At 49.2% G+C, this 21,738-nt stretch overlaps 1 protein-coding gene across 4 annotated transcripts in view; it reads right to left on the minus strand.

Moving 5' to 3' along the window:
- The window catches only part of SLC5A9 (solute carrier family 5 member 9), a 40,856-nt gene extending 19,346 nt beyond the window's left edge, over positions 1–21,510 (minus strand). Inside the window, exons 1-6 of one of the 4 annotated variants that reach the window (XM_055358366.2) lie at positions 16,678–16,812; positions 16,466–16,581; positions 6,652–6,841; positions 5,917–6,559; positions 4,022–4,093; positions 234–338 (exon numbers count right to left, since the gene is read on the minus strand). In XM_055358366.2, coding sequence (XP_055214341.2) covers positions 234–338; positions 4,022–4,093; positions 5,917–6,078 — 339 coding nt within the window. In that variant the 5' untranslated portion in view covers positions 6,079–6,559; positions 6,652–6,841; positions 16,466–16,581; positions 16,678–16,812. Of the gene's footprint in view, positions 1–71; positions 339–4,021; positions 4,094–5,916; positions 6,560–6,651; positions 6,842–16,465; positions 16,813–21,248 lie in introns of those variants that run through there. The other 3 variants (XM_055358418.2, XM_004025753.5, XM_055358603.2) reach the window with 3 other exon arrangements.
- Positions 21,511–21,738: the final 228 nt, after the last annotated feature.

A 21,738-nucleotide genomic window follows, 5' to 3' on the forward strand; every position in this document is an offset into this window, starting at 1 on the left:
AATAAGAGACCTGGGACCTGACCCCAGTCCTCCCGTGTGACCTTGGATGGATCCCTCTTTCTCCTCCAGACCTTGATTTCCTCATCTGTGAACTGGATTCTCGATTGTGAAATGGATTCTCGATTCACCATGTAGCCTCCCAGGCATCTCTAAGGATCCTCCCAGCACTAATGCCAGAGACAGAGGTGGGTTAGACCCTCAGTATTCTGGAGAAACCAGGCCAGCTTCCTTACGTTCCACTCGAAGCCACCCACGGCAAGGCCTCCGGCAGCCCCTGTCCCAGCCAGGCCGATGAACAAGCCACTGCCCACATTGCTGGACATCAGAGATGCTCCAATCTGCAAGGCACAGTTGGGTCAAGGGTCAGAAGTTGGGAGTGATCTGAATGAATCTGGAGTGAGGACCATGAGTAGTGAGGAGGCATGGAGCTGATATTTGTTGGGTACCCAGTGTATGCCAGGCATTGCATTCATAAATACATTTAATTCCACAGATATCCACAGGGAGGGGTATTAGTCATCCCAGGTTACAGAGGAAGGAACTAATGTAAGGAAAGATGAATTCTCTGGCTCCAGGTCACCCAGTGAGTAAATGGTGAAGTGGGAAAAAAGGGAAAGTGGGAAGGAAGCCTGGAAGTGGGGAGTGTGGACCTCCGCCCTGAGGCCATGGGTCTGAGGGCCTCCAAAGGAAGGAAGCTGAAGAGGATAGGGAAGCCCCACAGGAGGGAAGGAAAGGCCCTCCCACCACCCCAGGGCGAGCCAGGCAGAGGGAGGAGCCGAGGGACTGAGCACAGGCCAGATCGACCTCTGAGCTGAGTTAGTTCTCCAGGGGCGCAGCCAAGCACTTGGAGGCAGTAGAGAGCAGTGATGATGGTGAGCATGATCAGGGCAGTCAGGGCCTGTGCAGCATCTCCAGGAACCAGCTGGCCTTCTGAGTATGGGGACTCATTTAATCCTCGCCACAACCCTCAGTGCTACTTTTATCCCCATCTTACCCATGAGTGAACTGAGGCACAGATAGGTAACTTGCCCAAGTCTCAGAACTAGTAAGTGACCAAATGAGAATTCAATCCCTGGCTGTCTGGCTCCAGTAACACTACACAAATGGTGCTTGCCACTTAATGAGCACTTGGTCAATATTATCTCTTATTATTAGATGGGATCTCTGACTGGGAGGGGAGAAGGGGGAGAGGAAGGGGCTCTGGAGCCTGGGAGGAGGCTTAAGGAGACCTCGGGGAGAGGGCTGGGGGCAGCTGGGGCAGAGCCGTGTTCCTTTTTGTATCCTATGTCACCACAATAAAATCACTTCCTCTATCAACGCCTCAGCTTCTTCACCTATACAATGTGGGACTCACTTCCGCCCAACTTCCTGTTCTTCCAGAGGTGCTGTGAGAGAGAAAGTGAGAGGAGAGGAAAAGCACTGAGAAATTCAGACAAAGGCAGTAAGCAGTGTAAAGGCACAGAATGAGGAACGGGCCTGACATTGCTGAGGCCCTGGTGCTAGTGCCTCTGACATGTGCACATGCACACTCACACACACACAGGCACAGTACACACACACTCTCACACACACGCACACATGCAATCACACACACAGACACAGTACACACACACTGACACACATGCACTCACGCACACACAGGCACAGTACACATACGCACACACTCTGACACACACACGCACTCATGCACTTGCACAGTCGCACACATACACTCACACACATGCACATGTCCTCATATGCCCTCACACACACAGGTATGCACACACGTGCACATACATTCGCAAAGCACACACAAGCACACTCATGCACACACACAGTGCCCACATTCACACATGCATACATACTCACACATGGAAACAAATTCACACAGGCACTCACACACACACTCACTCTTCCTCTCTCAGGCGGTCCCAGGGTGCTGGTAGGGCTGGGCTGAACCACCCAGTCAGAGCAGAGAACACCAAGGCCTCCTACGTCAGGGGGAAGAAGCCTCCCCGAGGCAGTTCTTGGAGCAGTGAGGCACCTCCACCCCAACCCAGCCCAGGGTTTTTAACCTCACTTCTCCTGCTCCTAACCCAGAAGACATCAACAAGATCAGCAGGGGAGGCATGGGGAGGAGGACCATGCAGACCTCTCTGGAACAGGACGGGCGACTGCACCTTCTGCTCTCAGCCTCCCAAGCCCCACGCTGTTCATGGGGCACAGACTCAGGGCAGGGCAGACGCCCAGACAAACACTCCAGCAGTGCTGGTGGGACTGAGCTTTCCCTACCCAGAGCTGGTTCTTACTCTGGCCTCAGGCAGGACCCAGGTCTCAGGTGCAGGAGGCACAGCCCACAGCCTGGCCCACCAGAGGGTGGGGAGCACATCCTCTCTTTCCCACTGGGTGCCTGCTCTGTGTTTGGGGCGCAGTGGGAACCTGGGAGTGCCTGCCAAGGCCTCCCTCTTGTTCGGAGGCCTCAGGTTCCTCACACTAATCGTTGGGCCAGAGCTCGGCGCTCTGTGGGTTGACCAGACAATCAGCAGGGCCCCTGGGCTTCTCCTGAAGTGGTCAGAGGAACCTGCTCTGTCCTGCTTCTTTCTCCTCCTTTCCTTCATTTCCAGGGCTGTGATTTGGGGGGCACTAGCTGAAAAGAACCATTTTGAAGGGTTTTTCCTTTTTCCTGATGAGAAGGTGGCTGATAGCACCAGTGACCCCGCCACTGAGCTGCAAGGCCCAGCTCCCCGCCATCCCTGGGGATTCTGTCATGCTGGACAGACAAGAGCTCCCTGCCCCTACTTCTTCCTGTCCCAGATACCTAAACCTTCCAGAGAGCCCTGGAGGCCTCCTGTGTTTCTGCTACTCTTTAATGAGTCTGTGACCACTAGAGAGTGGGGAAGGTGGTGAGAAGGAGAAGGGTAGGGAGAGGCGTGAAGATGGCTGGTGGTGTGAGTGTGCATGAATGTGAGTCTGAGTGTAAGTGTGTAAATGAGCATGAGTGTGAGACTGCATGTGAGTGTATGTGATTGTGACAGTGTGTATGAGAATGAGTGTGTGAGTGCATGAGAGAAGGTGTGAGTGTGAGAATAGGAGTATGATTGTGTGCATGAGTTTGCAAGCATGTATGAGTGCGGGCATGTATGAACATGTGTGGGTGCCTTTGTATGTGAGTGTGAGAGTGTTGTGTGTGAGTGTGTGAGAGTGTGCATGTGGGAGTGGGTATGCACACATGCTGTGTGAGTTTTGCATGCCTGGGTGTGTATACTGCTTCAGCTACCACTGGGGCTGATGACTCTACTGGTAATTTTTGAGGCAGGGCTTTCCTCCCTCCATTCCATTCCAGGAGGAGGAAGTTAATTTTGAGGACCAATAGAAATGTGAGGTGGCTTGATGGGAGAAATTGTGGCTCACGAAGGTTTGCGGATTGATTCCCTGAGGTTTTTGGGGATTTTACCTCTGTGATTCCCCTAACTTAGAAATGTGGTGTGGCTTGATGGGAGAAACTGTGGCTCACAAAGTTTTGGGGATCGATTCCCTGAGATTGCTGGGGATTTTACCTCTGTGATTCCCCTAACTTAACTGTTCTTCAATATTAAGCTTATGTGTCATCTTCCCCCCAAAATCTTTCCTAACCCTAGCTGACTCCACTGTCTGGTGGTCCGGGGCTTCCAAGCTCTGGTGAGTGCCCCCTGCTTCCCTCTGGCTCAGCAGTGTGCATGATGTTTATGAATCTATCTGCCCCACTCAGCTCTGAGCTTCTCTAGGACAGGGACATTCCAGATTCATCACTGCAAGTCAAGTGCCAGATGTAGGGCCACACCTAGGAGGGGCCAGGGGATGTTTGTCCAAGGTGTGTGCTAGCAGGACCACTCAGGTTGCGGGGTGGGTTTGGGCGGGAGAGAAGGGGCCCAGAGTCAGGAAACACAACGGGGAGGTCTTTGCCTTGGTCCAGGTGTGAGAAGATAGGACAAGTGCTTGGATAGTGGGGAGGAAGAAAGTTGGGAGCCTCTGCACCAGGGGTGGTTGAGAAGGGTCAACTCACTGGCCACCAGCTCATGGACCTCCCGGCCAGGAAATAGCCGCCAATGGTCCCTCGACTTGCACGGATGGACGACTAGAAAGGAAATAGATGAGATGAGGATTTCTCAAGACTCTCCGAACCTCTGCCCTGCCCCCTCCCCGCAGATTTCCTTCCTCTCAGTGCAGGCACTGTGGGGACACAGAGGGTGAAAACTGAGGCAGAAGAGAGCTGCCTGAGGCTGGTTCCACGGTTTCTAAGCTATGTATCTTGGCAGAGTCACTTTCTCTGTGAGCCTCGCCATTCATCTCCCAGGGCCAGTGTGAAGAGCAAAGGAGGTAACGGATGTCACGTGTGTGAAGCCATTGATTGCGCACTCTTGTCCCCTTATCCTTCCCTCCCCAAAGTGCGTTTTCAGAGTATGATTTGTTATCACCTCCTTAGATGTGTAGTGCTAACCCTTTCTCTGAGCTGATCCCCTCCCTGCTCCCAGCTGAGCTCCCACACTGGAGGCGGGAGGACAGAGAGGGCTGCAGTTTGACTGTGAGACTTTGAGCCCTGAGTAGACTTATGGGTACTGTTTTGGAGTTTCCCTTGCCCTGGGTTGAAGTCAGATCACGCCACTGAGCCCCATGCAGGACCTCCCTGTCTTACACCAGTAAGTGGTCAGTTAGCAGCCTGTTGGAATATTCTCTGGAGATACAGGGTGAGGGCAGGGCAGTGGGTAGGGAAGGATGAACTTGAAGCAGCTATTCAGATGCAAAAGCCAACAGTTCTCTGACTTTCCCCTAAGGGAAAATAATCAGTCACGAGGGAGTGATAAATGTGTGTGGGGCCTTGTGCTTGTTAAGATTTGCTTGTGTTTCCCTTGTCAGCTCTGATCCTCTTGGAGGCCATATGAGCAAAACAGATCCATTTTACAGATGTGAAAATGGAGGCCCAACATTGGAAACAATTTGTCCAACGTCACAGAGGAGTTGGTGCTTTTCTCGGCTGGCCACTTCCAGGAGCCAGTGATCATCTGTTAGCCCAATTCTTCCTCACACCAGCACTAGAAGGCAGGGACTGTTCACCCCCCTTTATAGATGAGGAAACTGAGGCTCGGAGAGGGTCTCTGACCTGGCCACAGCCTAGGAAGTGACCATCTGGGACTTGAATCACAGCAGAGTCTAAAGGTGCTCACACTTCTGCAGAACACGTGGTGATAATAGCAGCCATTTATTGCCTGCTGATCGGGCACCAGGCACCGTGCCAGGTGCTGCAGTATGTCCTGTTGCTGAATGATCACAGCGTAGTCCTTATTCTCGTTGTTCACCTGAGAAAGCTGATAGGCCTCATATGTTCCCAGGGACATGAGGCTCTCATTGTTGCAGCTGGGACCTGAACTCAGGTTTCCCTGACCCCAAAGCCTGGCCCCTGCCCCTAGCACTGAGGCTCCTGGGAACAATGGAGAACAGAGGAACCTTGGAATAAGCCTGGCACACTTCCCTGAGAGCACATGAGCCCCTTCTCATTTAGAAATCACCTTAGCCAAGATGCTAATGAATGCAGGACTGAGGTAGGGCCGGGGTCAAGAGTTCTCAGAGTTGGGGGCCTTGGGGTGGGAAGAAGGAAGGAGTGAGGCTCAGGGCAACCAGGGATGGTTGGGGCCAAAGGCAGCAGGTGCTCAGAGAGGAGTCAGGAGTCGGGGGCCTGGTCTGCCTCTGACTCTCTGTGTGACCTCAGACCAGCCATACCCCTCTCTGCCCTTCTAAAAATGAGGAGATCAGGAGCCTGATTCCTGAAGGCCCTTCCTTCTCAGCCACATGGTTCTATGATCTGCTTCTTTCTGCCTAGCCCTGCCCCAGCTCCACAGCCCCACCCAAGCTGAGAGACCACTACTACCTCCCCTGCTAGCCCCAGCCTCAGGGCCCACTTACCCAGATCCCCACAGCAATGACGAAGACAAAGTAGATGACCACCACACTGATGTCGTAGGCGTGCAGACCAACTCTGGAGTCCAGTGCTATGTGTGGAGCTGTCTCAGTCCTGACCCCGTCCCCTGAAGCTCCAGGCCCCATTGCTGCCAGCTCCTTGCTCATCTGTTAGTGTTGGTCAACAGCAGGCTGGACTTTGAGGCGCTCCTGGCTTCATTCCTTTCCTTTAATGATTAAACTGCCCCAAGCACCATTAGTTGGTGAGAAAACTCTGAGCCCTGCTGGCACATACAGTCCTGCCTCCTTTTCTCCCAACTGCTACCACCAACCCCTGCAGGACTCCTTCCTTCCCCTTCCTTGCTGCCACTACGTGCACACACATACATGCATGTGTACACACATGCACACACATACACGCAATCTCCCTAACCCCAGATGAGCAGGAGGAGAAAGAGGAGGGGGAGGAGGAAGAGGAGGAGGAAGAGGAGAAAAGGAGCAGAATATTGGAACCCCAGAGGTGGGAAGGACTTCAGAAATCAAAGTGTTCAAACTCCTGTGTGGTGGGAAAACCAAGGCCCAGGGAAGTAAAGGTGGAGCCGGGACTGGAGTCCAATTTTCTTAAGAGTTCAATGCAATTGTCTTTTACCTAGTGAGAGGAAGACAAGGGGAAGGAGGTGAGGAGTCTACTGTGACCCTAGCAAAGTGGCCACCACCTCATGTACTCCCATTCCAACCTACCGAGATGTTGCTTTCTCTTTTTATATAGTGTAGGAAACTGAGGCTGGGGAAGACATCGTCATTTATTCCAAGGAACTAGGCAGGGCCATCTCTGAAAAGGCAGAGCCAGAATTCACATCTTCTGATGCCTGACCCATACTTCCTATTCTGTACTGTGACAGATGAAATGGTTGTGGTCAGGAGGCCTTCCCTGAAAAAGATACAGTGCTCCCTGGGTCCAGGGAAGACCGTCTCTGGGACTCAGGCAGCCTAGATTTCAGACCGAGCTCCACCTCTCACTGAACTACAGATGCCCTTGGGCAGGTTGCTAAATGTCTCTGGGCCTGGGCATCCTCATCAGTGTGACCTGTGCCCTGCCTGCCTCACACCACCAATGAGGCTAAGATGTGCTCCTGAGAACCTCTGCAAACCCTGAGCTACTGAATGTTCTTGGGGTTAACACAAAGAAACCAATATCGACCACCATCTAGCCAAGGGGCCCAGATGCCACGCACTTAGATATCTGCTCACATGGTCCCTCCAAAGTAGCTGCATTTGGAATATTTCAGTCTTACAAATATTACTCTGCATGCATCTGCTGTAGGGCCCAGACTGGAGCAGCAGGAAAACAGATCTCACTGGCCCTGTCCCACACCCCCATCCCCAGCTCTCACTGGCCCTGTCCCACACCCTATCCCCAGCATCTTATAAGGATCCCAAGGCTGGGTGTGAGGACCAGATCCTCTTTTTTCCCCTTTTGGTGGAAAGAAAAGTGAGAGGCAGGGTCCTAGGCCTTCTCTCCCCAGTTCTCCTATCCCAGAACATCAGGCACTGGCCAGGCTGAGCCCCGAGGAGAGGGATATTGATCTGGGAGAGAGGTCAGCGTAGTCCCCAGCTGGATCAGGGCTCTGTGGGATCTAGCACCTGTTAGGATTAGATACCAGAGGAAGAGTCCTTCATATACACATTGAAAGGCAAGTTTATCAGACGAACAGGGATGCAAGAGGGGCAGCATTAGAAACATCAGGAAAATGTGATGGACCAGGTGCCCGGTGGTCCCTGGGGGTGAGCTGGATACAGGGGCAGTGGGAAATGAGGCTGGCAGACCTCTGGGTGTTAATCAGGGAGCAGGGAAGGAGTGGTCTGAGCTTAGGCCCCTGAGCGCACCATAGTGAGGGCTCTGGATCCGGATGACTCTTCCAGAGAAGGGAAGAGGAATGTTGCAGGGAGAAGACAGCTGAGTCTTGTACTTCTTTCTATGCTCCCCACAAGGAGCTCCCTCACCCAGCCCTTGGAGTTTGCTATAGTTTGGATGCTTGTGTTGCTTCCAAAATTCATGTTGAAACTGTATCCCCAATGCAACAGTACTAAGAGGTAGGGCCTTTAGGAGTGATTAGCCCGTGAGGGCTTCTCCCTCATGGGTGGGATCAGTACCTTATAAAAGGGCTAAGGGAACTAGCCAGGCCCTTTTGCCTTTTTACCTTCTGCCATGTGAGGACACAGCCACAAGGTGCCGTCTTGGAGGCATAGACTGGGCCCTCACCAGACACCAAACCTGCTGGGGCTTTGATCTTGGACTTCCAGCCTCCAGAATTGTGAGAAATAAATTCCTGTGCTTTATAAATTACCTGGTCTTAGGTGTTTTGCTGTAGCAGTAGGGATGGACTAGGACAGTGTTCTGCTGCCTGCATGCTCTGTCCTCCCATCCACCTCACAGATACATGAGGCTGACCCCCAACCCCTGCACACTTACCTAATCCAAAACTAGCAGGTTTGGGTTTATAGTAGCCTCTCCTCGAATGCATCTAAGACTTATCTGTAAGCTAACCAGGCACATTAGCAGCCCAGAGACCAACAGAGCATGAGGAAGGGAGCAAAAAAGGCTTTGAAACAGCCAGAATAGACATTCTAAAACTCATGCCCAAAACCTAAATCTTTGACTTATCAGTGAGCCTTGTGACCCCACTCAGAGACTGTTTATTTTTGTTTTAGCCAGAGTCTTGTTATTCATATCCCAACTCACAACAAATTAGAAGAGAGGGGGCAAAGCTACACAGGGACAGCAAGGAGAATGGCAGCTGATGGGTTGATGGTGCATGAGAGGTCATTAAACCTGGAAAGACCAGGAAAGACAATGTAAAAGATGACTAAATCGGGGTAAACAGACCTATGAAACTGGGTAGATCAACTCTCAACAAAGGGCATTCTTGAGTAGCAGCCAAGATTCACACACATACGGATGACCCAGAGTCATCAAGGAAAGATGACTGTGGTCATTATGAGTTTTCTATTTAGAAGGCATGGAGTATGAAACCCAGGCAGGAAGAGTTTCATGCAAAATGGTCAAACATTTTAGGCAGGTGTTGGCATTCAAAGCTGAGGCCTCAATTACCCAGAATATTCTCTCAGAGAACTTCCGAGAGTGAAGGATGTCCTCATGCTGTCAGTCCTACATGAAGTGAGGCCTGTCCTATCCCTGACACTGTTCAGGGAGCACACACGTCTTTAGTTGTTCATGCCTTGTGGGGAATACAGACAGTCAAAAGACAGGGGCTTTTGACACAAAATAGGTCACTTTTGTCCACCCCTTTCTTCCTTTTAGCTGGATAGCCCAGAGGAAGGATCAATGAAGTCCTTTGTTGGACAGACTGAGAAAGCTTTATGGGAAGGGGAATGGTTTCAGCCATGCATAAAAAAGTATAGAAATATAACAGGCCAATAAATGGAAGTTGCCACTGAGGCACAAAGACGTACTACACATAAGAAGAACAAAGTTGGAGGTTTCATGCATCCTGATTTCAAAACTCACTACAAAGCTACAGTAGTGAAAGCAGTGTGGTACTGGCATAAAGACAATCATATAAACCAATGGAATAGAACAGAGAGCCCAGAAATAAAGTCACACAGTTACAGTCAAATGATTCTTGACAAGAGTGTGAAGACCACTCAGTGGGAAAATGACAGCCTTTTCAACAAATGATGCTGAGAAAATGGAATATTCCTATGCCAAAGAAAGAAGTTGGACCCTTACATTGTACCATATATGAAAATTAACTCAAGATGGATTGAAAACTTAAATGCAAGAGCTAAGAAAATAAAGCTCTTAGAAGAAAACATAGGGTAAAATCTTCATGTTGTTGGACTTGGAGATAATTTCTTGGTGATGATGCCAAAATCACAGGCAATAAAGGAAAAAATAAATAAACTGAACTTCATCAAAATTTAAAACTTCTGAGCATCAAAGGACACTATCAACAGAGTGAAAAGGCAACAGATGGAATGGGAGAAAATATTTACAAATCATACATCTGATAAGGGATTAGTACCTATAATATATGAAGAATTCCAGTAAATCAACACAAATGAAACTAACAACCCTACTCAAAAATAAGCAAAGGAGTTGAATAGACAATTCTCCAAAGAAGTTATACAGGTGGCCAAAATGCATATGAAAAGATGTTCAACACCACTAATCATTTATCATTGTGATACAATATCACTTTGTACCCATTTGGATGACTATTATCAATAAAACAGAAAATAACAAGTGTTGGTGAGGATGTGGAGACAGTGGAAACCTTGTGCATCACAGGTAGAAATATAGGATGGTGCAGCCTGCATGGAAAACAGTATGGTAGTTCCTCAAAAGATTAAAAACAGAGTTACTATGACCTAGCAATTTCACTTTTGGGCATATATCCAAAAGAATTGAAAACAGAGATTCAAAGAAATATTTGTACACCCATGTTCATAGCAGCATTAATTTTAACGGCCAAAAGATGCAAACAACCCAAATGTCCATCAACAAATGAAGGGATAAACAAAATGTAGTCAAAACATTTAATGGAATATCATTCAGCCTTAATAAGGAATTCAGGGCTGACACATACTACAACAGAGATGAACCTTGACATTATGCTGAATGAAAGAGAATTTTTGAGTGGCAAGAAACAAATACATAAGAAAAGAAATAGAGAGTTTACTAGATTAAAAGCTCACATTGAAACCCTCACCTCTCATAAGCAACAGTCCTTGATCATTGATGCCCAGTCTTGCTGCCTTTTTTCCTTAGAGCCTATAGCTAGGGCTGTCATAATAAGGACCACAAACTGGGTGACTTAAGCAACAGAAACAACATTCTTGGCTGCCATTCAAGAATGCCCTTTGTTGAGAGCTGATCTACCCTATATGAATGGAACCATACAGCATTTGTCCTTGACCCAAATGCTGTATGGTTCCATTCATATAGGGTGCCTAGAGTCGTCAAAATCATAGACACAGAAGGTAGAATAGTGGCTGCCAGGGTTTGGAGAAGGAGGGCTTAGGAATTATTGTTTAATGGGTACAAAGTTCCAATTTGAGAAGATGAAAAGAGTTATGGAGATAGATGGTGGTAATGATTGCTCAACACAGTGAGTGTACTTAATATTACTGAACTCTATTCTGAAAAATGGTAAGTTATACATTATATATATTTAACCACAATAAAATGTATACAAAAAAAGACATAATATACATACAAATTACAAAATAAAGAGCAGATTTGTAAAGGAAATACTAAGAACTGAATTTGCAATTCCAAAGACTCTATAAGGGGGATACAAAAAGATTTTGTAAACATTTATTTAGACAAATCTTTGTTGCATTTTCCTAATGATGGGGGAAGGGGTTTGGGGCAAGCAGCCTTGAGCTTGCCCCTTGCCCCAAGTGTAGTTTCGGGTCCAGGAGCGTTGGCAGGGAAACGTGGAGAGCTGGGAGGCATGCCCCTCAGTTGGGGCACCGTGGACCAGGGTCGGACTCAAGTCAAAAATACATAAAGGGCAAGAGCCTCTGGCTTCCTCGCTGCTTCTCACTCACTTCCTTCCCACTTGAGAACTGTTAAGTCTGGCATCCAGGAGCTGTGGTTCGAGGAGGGAGGAGGAGTTGTAGGGATCAGGAATGTTTTGACTTGAGTAGGATGCTCCTAAGAAGGCTCTGGCTCTTGGGCCTGAACAGCAGAAGGCTGACTCTTCTCTGTGGATGTCCTGGTGGAGTATGCAGGTGGGGGTAGTTGGGAGTCGTTGGTTTGGGATTGGCCTGCCCCCTAGGGGTTGGGCAAAGATTGTGGGAGTGTTTCTTTAGCATGTGTTTATGTGAACTAGATGTGGGCCACGTACATGAAAAAGATAGTGTTGAGATCTTCCATCCTGTTCCATATGCTCCCTAGGGGGATTGGGTCCTCAGGTGACAGGATCTGGAAGTGAACTGCTGGAAGTGTGGAGGCTGTGGAAGAACTGAAGTGGCTCACGGCTTAGGGATGCAGTGCTTAGTGAAGAGTGCACAGGGAAGGTTCCCAGACTGGGGGAATCCTTCATACTCTACCAGGGCATCCACAGGGAAGATGCCTTATGCTTGATCCAGGCCCATGAGCCCGAGCCTTCGTAAGAGCATCCTACTAAAGGCAGAACTTCCCTGCTCCCTACAACTCCTCCTCCCTCCTCAAATGGCTGCTCCCAGGGGTCAGAGTTAGCAGTTCTCGAGTGGGGAGGAAGAGAGTGAGAAACATGACAAGCTGGATACATTCCCTTTTCCCAAGGTAGGCAGGCCCTGCAGCAGCCCTAGCTGGGGGTGGGACCTGCAGGGAGGAGAAGTCTTACGTTTGCATGAAGACTGAAGTGTTGCATAATCTATGGCCTTGGGCATTACAATATCCAAATTGAGACTGTGTTTTCAGACTAAAAGTGATAGCAGGGATTTCTATGGCTTAATTGTAACCAGAAGACAAGGGAAGGATTATACCCATTGAACAAGTTGCTTAAGTCAGTTGATGAAGAAAATTGCTTTTAGGATTACGTGCCCTGAGTCCAGTTTACTCCATCTACAGTTCACAGTAAGTGGAGGGTCAGGCCCCTACTTATAGATCCGTAGCTCCTGTCTCCCATAGGCTTTAGGCTGTGCCCTCACTGAAGATTCTGGAAACCAGAGTCTTGCTTGGAATCTCAGAGCCAGCTAATCCCACCAGCTTCACAGCCTTGTCTTCCGACCACACTTATGTATGAGTTCCTGTGCAAAGCTCAACTCTCTCATCTTCCTGCCTTCATGGGGCTATGTTTGCCCTGCCCCATCCAGCTTCCCATTGTCCCTCCTTCTCCATGCTGCAGGGCCCATGTAAACCAACACCTGTCTGTTCTCAAGCTTTCCATCGGCTGACTGTCCACCAACTGTCGTGGTGACTAGGTTGTCCTGCAGGCACCTTCTTCCTTGGCAGCTTCTCCCAAAGAGGCTCTTCCCTCTCCATGCCCCCTGGGGTTTGGGTCAGAATTCTCCTGTGCTTCCTGGCTGCTCAACTGAACTCCATGCGGTTCCTAGAGGGGCACACCCTCCCTCACCTTCAGCTCTCTGAGCGCTGTTTCCTCAGAAGCACGGACTCCTAGCCTGGAAAAATCCACAGCCCCAGTGTACTCCCCATTTATCTCTCTGAATGTGATTATTGACTTGGGGTGCATCTGCCTTAGATGTGAGCCCCTTGAGGGTGGGGACCTTGGTATCTTACTTGTGTTTATGCCTACAGTGACTGGAGCAAGTCGGTGAATGTAGGTGGTGACTGGCATTTCAGAAAATCCCTCTTGGGGCCAGCATGGGGGTGGATAAGAAGGAGGCAGCTGATGCAGTACTTTAGGCAGAGACGGGTGCTGAGCTGAGTGGGTGGAGAGGAATGTCCTGGCTGTTCTTACTGAACTGGAAGCATGCAGACCTGTGTGGCTTCCCCTCCAATTCTTCCCACCTGGGGTCCTGCCCCCACCCCTTAGTGCTCCTTCTCCTCACTCAGCTCCCAGTTCCTATGAGTGCTCACTGAGTGCCTGCAGCCCTGAGTGAGAAGCAGCCTTGAGTTTGTTCCACTCCCAAAGGGACTGACATTGTTTCTAGGCTAGGTCAGTTGGGAGGCCTTTGGCTGAGGAAATGCAGCACTGTGGCAAGCCCTGGAGCATAGAGCATTATGGGCTGAGGATACCAAATGGTCTTCAGCCTGGAACCCTCGAGCTGCCCCACGGAATCACAGTATTACATACAGAAAATAAGCCCCTTTTATGCGGCTGCCTGGGTGTTTCTCTGTCTCCTTCCAGCATTCCCCACCCCAAGGAAAATCCTGGGCATGTTCCATGTGCCTCTGGCTGGCTTCCACCCTGGGCACTGCAAGTTCTTCCTGAAAAACCACTCTCAGCCAGTCTTCCTGCTGACAACTTCCCCTGCCAGAACAGTGAGGGGTAAGGAGGCTGATGATTACCAGTTTGTGCCAGAATTATCGGGTAGGTCACATCCCAAATATGATCTACATTGTTTTACTAACTGTGTGAGCTGGCTTTATGAATCCCATTTTTAGGTGAGGAAATGAGGCTTATTGTCAGGCCTCTGAGCCTAAGCTAAGCCATCATATCTCCTGTGACCTGCACGTACACATCCAGATGGCCGGTTCCTGCCTTAACTGATGACATTCCACCACAAAAGAAGTGAAAATGGCCTGTTCCTGCCTTAACTGATGACATTGTCTTGTGAAATTCCTTCTCCTTGCTCATCCTGGCTCAAAAGCCCCCCTACTGAGCACCTTGTGACCTCCACTCTGCCCGCCAAAGAACAATCCCCCTTTGACTGTAATTTTCCTTTATCTACCTAAATCCTATAAAACAGCCCCACCCTTATCTCCCTTAGCTGACTCTCTTTTCGGACTCAGCCCACCTGCACCCAGGTGAAATAAAGACCTTTATTGCTCACACAAAGCCTGTTTGGTAGTCTCTTCACACAGACGCGAGTGAAATTTGGTGCCGTGACTCAGATCTGGGGACCTCCCTTAGGAGATCAATCCCCTGTCCTCCTGCTCTTTGCTCCGTGAGAAAGGTCCACCTACAACCTCAGGTCCTCAGACCGACCAGCCCAAGAAACATCTCACCAATTTCAAATCCAGTAAGCGGCCTCTTTTTACTCTCTTCTCCAACCTCCCTCACTATCCCTTAACCTCTTTCTCCTTTCAATCTTGGCGCCACACTTCAATCTCTCCCTTCTCTTAATTTCAATTCCTTTCATTTTCTGGTAGAGACAAAGGAGACATTTTATCCGTGGACCCAAAACTCTGGCGCCGGTCACAGACTGGGAAGGCAGGCTTCCCTTGGTGTTTAATCATTGCAGGGAAGCCTCTCTGATTATTCGCCCACATTTCAGAGGTGTCAGACCATGCAAGGACGCCTGCCTTGGTCCTTCACCCTTAGTGGCAAGTCCCGCTTTTCTGGGGGAGGGGCAAGTACCCCAACCCCTTCTCTTTGTCTCTGCCCCTTCTCCGCTTTTCTGGAGGAGGGGCAAGAACCCCTCAACCCCTTCTCCTTCACCCTTAGAGGCAAGTCCCGCTTTTCTAGGGGGCAAGAATCCCCAATCCCTTATTTCTGTGCCCTGACCTCTTATCTCTGCACCCCGATCCCTTATTTCCCTGCTCTGACCTCATACCTCTGTGCCCTGATCCCTTATTTCCGTGCCCCAACCTCTTGAATCTCTGCACCCTGATCCCTTATTTCCACACCCTGACCTTGTATCTCTGTGCCCCAACCCCTTTCCCGCTTTTCTGGAAGGTAAGAACCCCTGAACCACTTCCCTCCATGTCTCTACTCTCCCTTTTCTTTAAACTTGCCTCCTTCACTATAGAAAACCTTCCACCCTCCATTCCTCCTTCTTCTCCCTTAGCCTGTGTTCTTAAGAACATAAAACCTCTTCAACTCTCACCTAACCTAAAACCTAAATGCCTTATTTTCTTCTACAATGCCGCTTGACCCCAATACAAATTCGACAGTAGTTCTAAATAGCCAGAAAACGGCACTTTCGATTTCTCCATCCTACAAGACCTAGATAATTTTTGTCGAAAAATAGGCAAATTGTCTGAGGTGCCTGATGTTCAGGCATTCTTTTACACATTCATCTCTCCCTAGTCTCTGTGCCCAGTGCACAGATTATTATTTGGGACGATTATTATCATCCCAAATCTTCTTTCCCTCCCGCCTGTCCCCTCAGTCCCAACCCCAAGCGTCACTGAGTCTTTCTGATCTTCCTTTTCTACAGACCCGTCTGACCTCTCCCCTCCTCCCCAGGCTGCTCCTTGCCAGGCCAAGCTAGGTCCCAGTTCTTCCTCAGCCTCCGCTCCTCCACCCTATAATCTTTTTATCACCTCCCCTCCTCACACCTGGTCCGGTTTACAGTTTCATTCCGTGAGTAGCCCTCCCCGACCTGCCCAGCAATTTCCTCTTAAAAAGGTGGCTGAAGCTAAAGGCATAGTCGAAGTTAATGCTCCTTTTTCTTTATCAGACCTCTCCCAAATCAGTAAGTGTTTAGGCTCTTTCATCAAATATGAAAAACCCAGCCCAGTTCATGGCTCGTTTGGCAGCAACCCTGAGACGCTTTACAGCCCTAGACCCTAAAAGGTCAAAAGGCCATCTTGTTCTCAATATACATTTTATTACCCAATCTGCTCCCGACATTAAATAAAACTCCAAAAATTAAATTCCGGCCCTCAAACCCCACAACAGGATTTAATTAACCTCGCCTTCAAGGTGTACAATAATAGAAAAAAGTTGCAATTCCTTGCCTCCACTGTGAGACAAACCCCAGCCACATCTCCAGCACACAAGAACTTCCAAACGCCTAAACCGCAGTGGCCAGGCATTCCTCTAGAACTGCCTCCCCCAGGAGCTTACTACAAGTGCTAGAAATCTGGCCACCAGGCCAAGGAATGCCCACAGCCCAGGATTCCTCCTAAGCCGTGTCCCATCTGTGCAGGACCCCACTGGAAATCACATGGAAATTGGACTGTTCAACTCACCTGGCAGCCACTCCCAGAGCCCCTGGAACTCTGGCCCAAGGCTCTCTGACTGACTCCTTCCCAGACCTTCCCGGCTTAGCGGCTGAAGACTGACGCTGCCCGATCACCTCGGAAGCCTATAGGACCATCACAGACGCTCTGGGTAACTCTCACAGTGGAGGGTAAGTCCATCCCCTTCTTAATTAATATGGAGGCTACCCACTCCACATTACCTTCTTTTCAAGGGCCTGTTTCCCTTGCCTCCATAACTGTTGTGTGTATTGATGGCCAGGCTTCTAAACCTCTTAAAACTCCCCAACTCTGGTGCCAACTTAGACAATACTCTTTTAAGCACTCCTTTTTAGTTATCCCCACCTACCCAGTTCCCTTATTAGGCTGAGACACTTTAAATTAGGCGGCCACACCTCATTGCCACCTTTCCCCTCAGTTCAAAGCCTCCTTCACATCCTCCCCTTGTATCTCCCCACCTTAACCCACAAGTATAAGACACCTCTACTCCCTTCTTAGCGACCGATCACGCACCCCTTACCATCCCATTAAAACCTAATCACTCTTACCCCACTCAATGCCAATATCCCATCCCACAGCACGCTTTGAAAGGATTAAAACCTGTTATCACTCGCCTGTTACAGCATGGCCTTTTAAAGCCTATAAACTCTTCTTACCATTCCCCCATTTTACCTGTCCTAAAACCAGACAAGGCTTACAGGTTAGTTCAGAATCTGCGCCTTATCAACCAAATTGTTTTGCCTGTCCACCCCATGGTGCCAAACTCATATACTCTCTTAACCTCAATACCTCCCTCTACAACCCATTATTCTGTTCTGGATCTCAAACATGCTTTCTTTACTATTTCTTTGCACCGTTCATCCCAGCCTCTCTTTGCTTTAACTTAGACTGACCCTGACACCCATTAGGCTCAGCAAATTACCTGGGCTGTACTGCCGCAAGGCTTCACAGACAGCCCCCATTACTTCAGTCAAGCCCAAATTTCATCCTCATCTGTTACCTATCTCGGCATAATTATCATTAAAACACAAGGGCTCTCCCTGCTGATCGTGTCTGATTAATCTCCCAAACCTCAATTCCTTACAAAACAACAACTCCTTTCCTTCCTAGGCATGGTTAGTGCAGTCAGAATTCTTACACAAGAGCCAGGACCTCACCCTGTAGCCTTTCTGTCCAAACAACTTGACCTTACTGTTTTAGCCTAGCCCTCATGTCTCTGTGTAGTGGCTGCTGCCGCCCTAATACTTTTAGAGGCCCTCAAAATCACAAACTATGCTCAACTCACTCTCTACATTTCTCGTAACTTCCAAAATCTATTTTCTTCCTCATACCTGACGCATGTACTTTCTGCTCCCTGGCTCCTTCAGCTGTACTCATTCTTTGTTAAGTCCCACAATTACCATTGTTCCTGGCCCAGACTTCAATCCAGCCTCCCACATTATTCCTGATACCACACCTGACCTCCATGACTGTATCTCTCTGATCCACCTGACATTCACCCCATTTCCCCATATTTCCTTCTTTCCTGTTCCTCACCCTGATCACGCTTGATTTATTGATGGCAGTTCCACCAGGCCTAATCGCCACACACCAGCAAAGGCAGGCTATGCTATAGTACAAGCCACTAGCCTGCTTCTCAGAACCTCTCATTTCCTTTCCATCGTGGAAATCTATCCTCAAGGAAATAACTTCTCAGTGTTCCATCTGCTATTCTACTACTCCTCAGGGATTATTCAGGCCCCCTCCCTTCCCTACACATCAAGCTCAAGGATTTGCCCCCACCAAGGACTGGCAAATTGGCTTTACTCAACATGCTCCAAGTCAGAAAACTAAAATATCTCTTAGTCTAGGTAGACACTTTCACTGGATAGGTAGAGGCCTTTCCTACAAGGTCTGAGATGGACACCGCAGTCATTTCTTCCCTTCTGTCAGACATAATTCCTCAGTTTAGCCTTCCCACCTCTATACAGTCTCATAACAGACCAGCCTTTATTAGTCAAATCAGCCAAGCATTTTTTCAGGCTCTTAGTATTCAGTGAAACCTTTATATCCCTTACAGTCCTCAGTCTTCAGGAAAAGTAGAACAGACTAATGGTCTTTTAAAAACACACCTCACCAAGCTCAGCCACCAACTTACAAAGGACTGGACAATACTTTTACCACTTTCCCTTCTCAGAAGTCAGACCTGTCCTCAGAATGCTACAAGGTACAGCCCATTTAAGCTCCTGTATAGGCGCTCCTTTTTATTAGGTCCCAGTCTCATTCCAGACACCAGGCCAACTTAGACTGTGCCCCAAAAAAACTTGTCATCCCTACTATCTTCTGTCTAGTCATACTCCTATTCACCATTCTCAACTACTCATACATGCCCTGCTCTTGTTTACAATGCCGGTTTATACTGTTTCTCCAAGCCATCACAGCTGATATCTCCTGGTGCTATCCCCAAAGTGCCACTCTTAACTCTTGAAGTAAATAAATAATCTTTGCTGGCAGGAGTATGCTGAATCTCCTTAGGCACTCTCTAATCAGATGTCCTAGGTCCTCCCAATTCTTAGACCTTTTATACCTGTTTTTCTCCTTCTGTTATTCCATTTAGTTTTTCAATTCATACAAAACTGTATCCAGGCCATCACCAATAATTCTACATGACAAATGTTTCTTCTAACAACCCCACAATATCACCCCTTACCACAGAATCTTCCTTCAGCTTAATCTCTCCCACTCTTAAGTTCCCACGCCGCCCCAATCCCGCTAGAAGCAGCCCTTAGAAACATCGCCCATTATCTCTCCATACCACCCCCAAAAATTTTCACTGTCCCAACACTTCACCACTATTTCATTTTATTTTTCTTATTAATATAAGAAGACAGGAATGTCAGGCCTCTGAGCCCAAGCCAAGCCATCACATCCCCTGTGACCTGCACGTACACATCCAGATGGCCTGTTCCTGCCTTAACTGATGACATTCCACCACAAAAGAAGTGAAAATGGCCTGTTCCTGCCTTAACTGATGACATTGTCTTGTGAAATTCCTTCTCCTGGCTTGTCCTGGCTCAAAAGCTCCCCTACTGAGCACCTTGTGACCCCCACTCTGCCCGCCAGAGAACAACCCCCCTTTGACTGTAATTTTCCTTTATCTACCCAAATCCTATAAAACGGCCCCACCTTTATCTCCCTTAGCTGACTCTCTTTTCGGACTCAGCCCACCTGCACCCAGGTGAAATAAACAGCTTTATTGCTCACACAAAGCCTGTTTGGTAGTCTCTTCACACAGATGCGAGTGAAATTTATTGGCTGATTTCCACTGCTTGTTTGGGTTGTCTGACTCTGAAAGCTGTGCTGCACCACCATCCCTTCCCTCCAGGGCAGAGGGCATGGAAGGGGCATCCCTCCTGGTGGTGGGTGGACAGTGGCTCTGTTTTGCCCCTCTGCATGGGAGCTCTGAGTGATAAAGGAGCTAGAAAGAAATTATTTAGGCAGATAGAAAGGGCACCAGGGTCCTCGCAGATTTCCCTTTTAACAAAAAGCAGCCCCCAAATCATCTCTTTTCTAACAAAGAGCAGTCTGAAAAATCGAGCTGCAAACATAGATAAGAAAGCTGGAAACTTGCACGGGTGAATGCTGGCAGCTGTGCCAATGGAAAAGGGCTACCTGGAAGCCAGGTATGTTCAACATGGAGGCTCCACCTTCCCTTTTCTTTGTCACGACATGTACATTAAAGAACAAGGTAACATGGCTCCGGCCAGGGAGAACCCATCTGCATAAGAAAAGATTACGGTGGGGCGGTCAGCTTTTTCCACACTATGCAAACGACGCACCTCATCTGACCAATCTTTTGTGCCCTATGTAAATCAGACACTGTCTCCTCAAGCTCATCTACAAAATCTGCATTTCACCACGGAGGCGGCAACCCATTTTCTCCATGAACCCCATGCACAGAGAGCTCTTCTCTTTCCTTAGCCTATTTAACTTCCACTCTTAACCTAACTCTGGTGGGTCCGCGTCCTAGATTTCCATGGCCATGACACAACGAATCTTGGGTATTTACCCCAGACAACAATGCCACTTCATGAGAGGGCACAAAGATGTCTGGACTGGGGATAGGGGTTTCCACTGGGTCTGGGCCCCAGTTCCAGAGGCCGTGCCAGGCCCTCCTCTGCCAGCTGTCCCTCACTTATCCCTCCTTTCCTGCCCTCCTCTAGCCCTCATTTCATAAGGCCTAGTGATGCTATTTTTTTCCCACATGGCTATGCTCAGCTCAGTTCATGCACAAATGCAATTCCATTGATTAATCTCAGCCACTCACGGAGCACATTCTGTGCCAGGCCCTGTGTCAGGCCGTCCCACTGCACAGCTCCAGGGAGCACCATTACCCAAGAATACAGTACCAGTGATGCCCCTGGCACTGTGGAAGCAGTGCCTCTGCTCTCTGCACTGGGTACAGGGGGAGAAGAAGCTCACGGGGCCCTTGCAGACAGGAGAGGTGCTCTCTGTCATCACAGTATGCCCCCCTCAACCATCAGGGCCAAGGCCTCAGGGTGCTTCCCTGTCAGATGGCAAAGTGCTGGTGGGGGGTGGGGGGGTGGAAGGAGACCCTGTGTGGACAGGCTAAATGCTCAATTCCAAGAGGAAAGGATTGTTATGTAGGTGAGTAGGTCTGAGGAGGATGGTGACAGGAACCCAAGGGTGGAGAAAAGAAAGGAAGGCAAATGAAGGAGAATGGTACACTCTAGCCACTGAAACCTCACCCCTGCCAGCCCCGGCCAACCCTTACCTGTGCAGCCCTCTGCAGCCTGGCCTGGATAAAACCTCCTGGGGCCCTAGTTCTCTGGCCCAGTCTCCTGGGCAGCAGCTCCCCAGGCATGGAGCAGCTCCTGCTGGCCTCTGACAGCTGCTCTGACAGCGCCAGGAGGGCTGTGAAGGTTATGGATGTGGCCTGGCTCCACTCCCAGGTGAGGCAGTTGGAAAGGCCCAGAAGTCTCACTCCAGTCTACAGGGCTCAGGCCTCTGAGGGACAGCACTTGGCTTTGCTACCAGATTTGGTTCTGGAACAGAGAGGTCTTGCTTTGGGCTCAGAGTGCTCCAGACCCCCAGGGTCAGATGTGGAAGGAAGACCCCAGCTTAGGGCTGGGAGCTGTTGTTGCTGCTGGCAGCCCAGCTGCTATGTACCTGGGCAAACAGGTTTCTCAAGACAGGAGGAGAGTACAGACTTGCAGTTGTAAGACGAGTAAGTCCTGGGGCTCTAATGTACAGCATGGTGACTG

The sequence above is a fragment of the Gorilla gorilla genome, chromosome 1, assembly GCF_029281585.2.
Source record: "Gorilla gorilla gorilla isolate KB3781 chromosome 1, NHGRI_mGorGor1-v2.1_pri, whole genome shotgun sequence".
Lineage (NCBI taxonomy): Eukaryota > Metazoa > Chordata > Mammalia > Primates > Hominidae > Gorilla > Gorilla gorilla.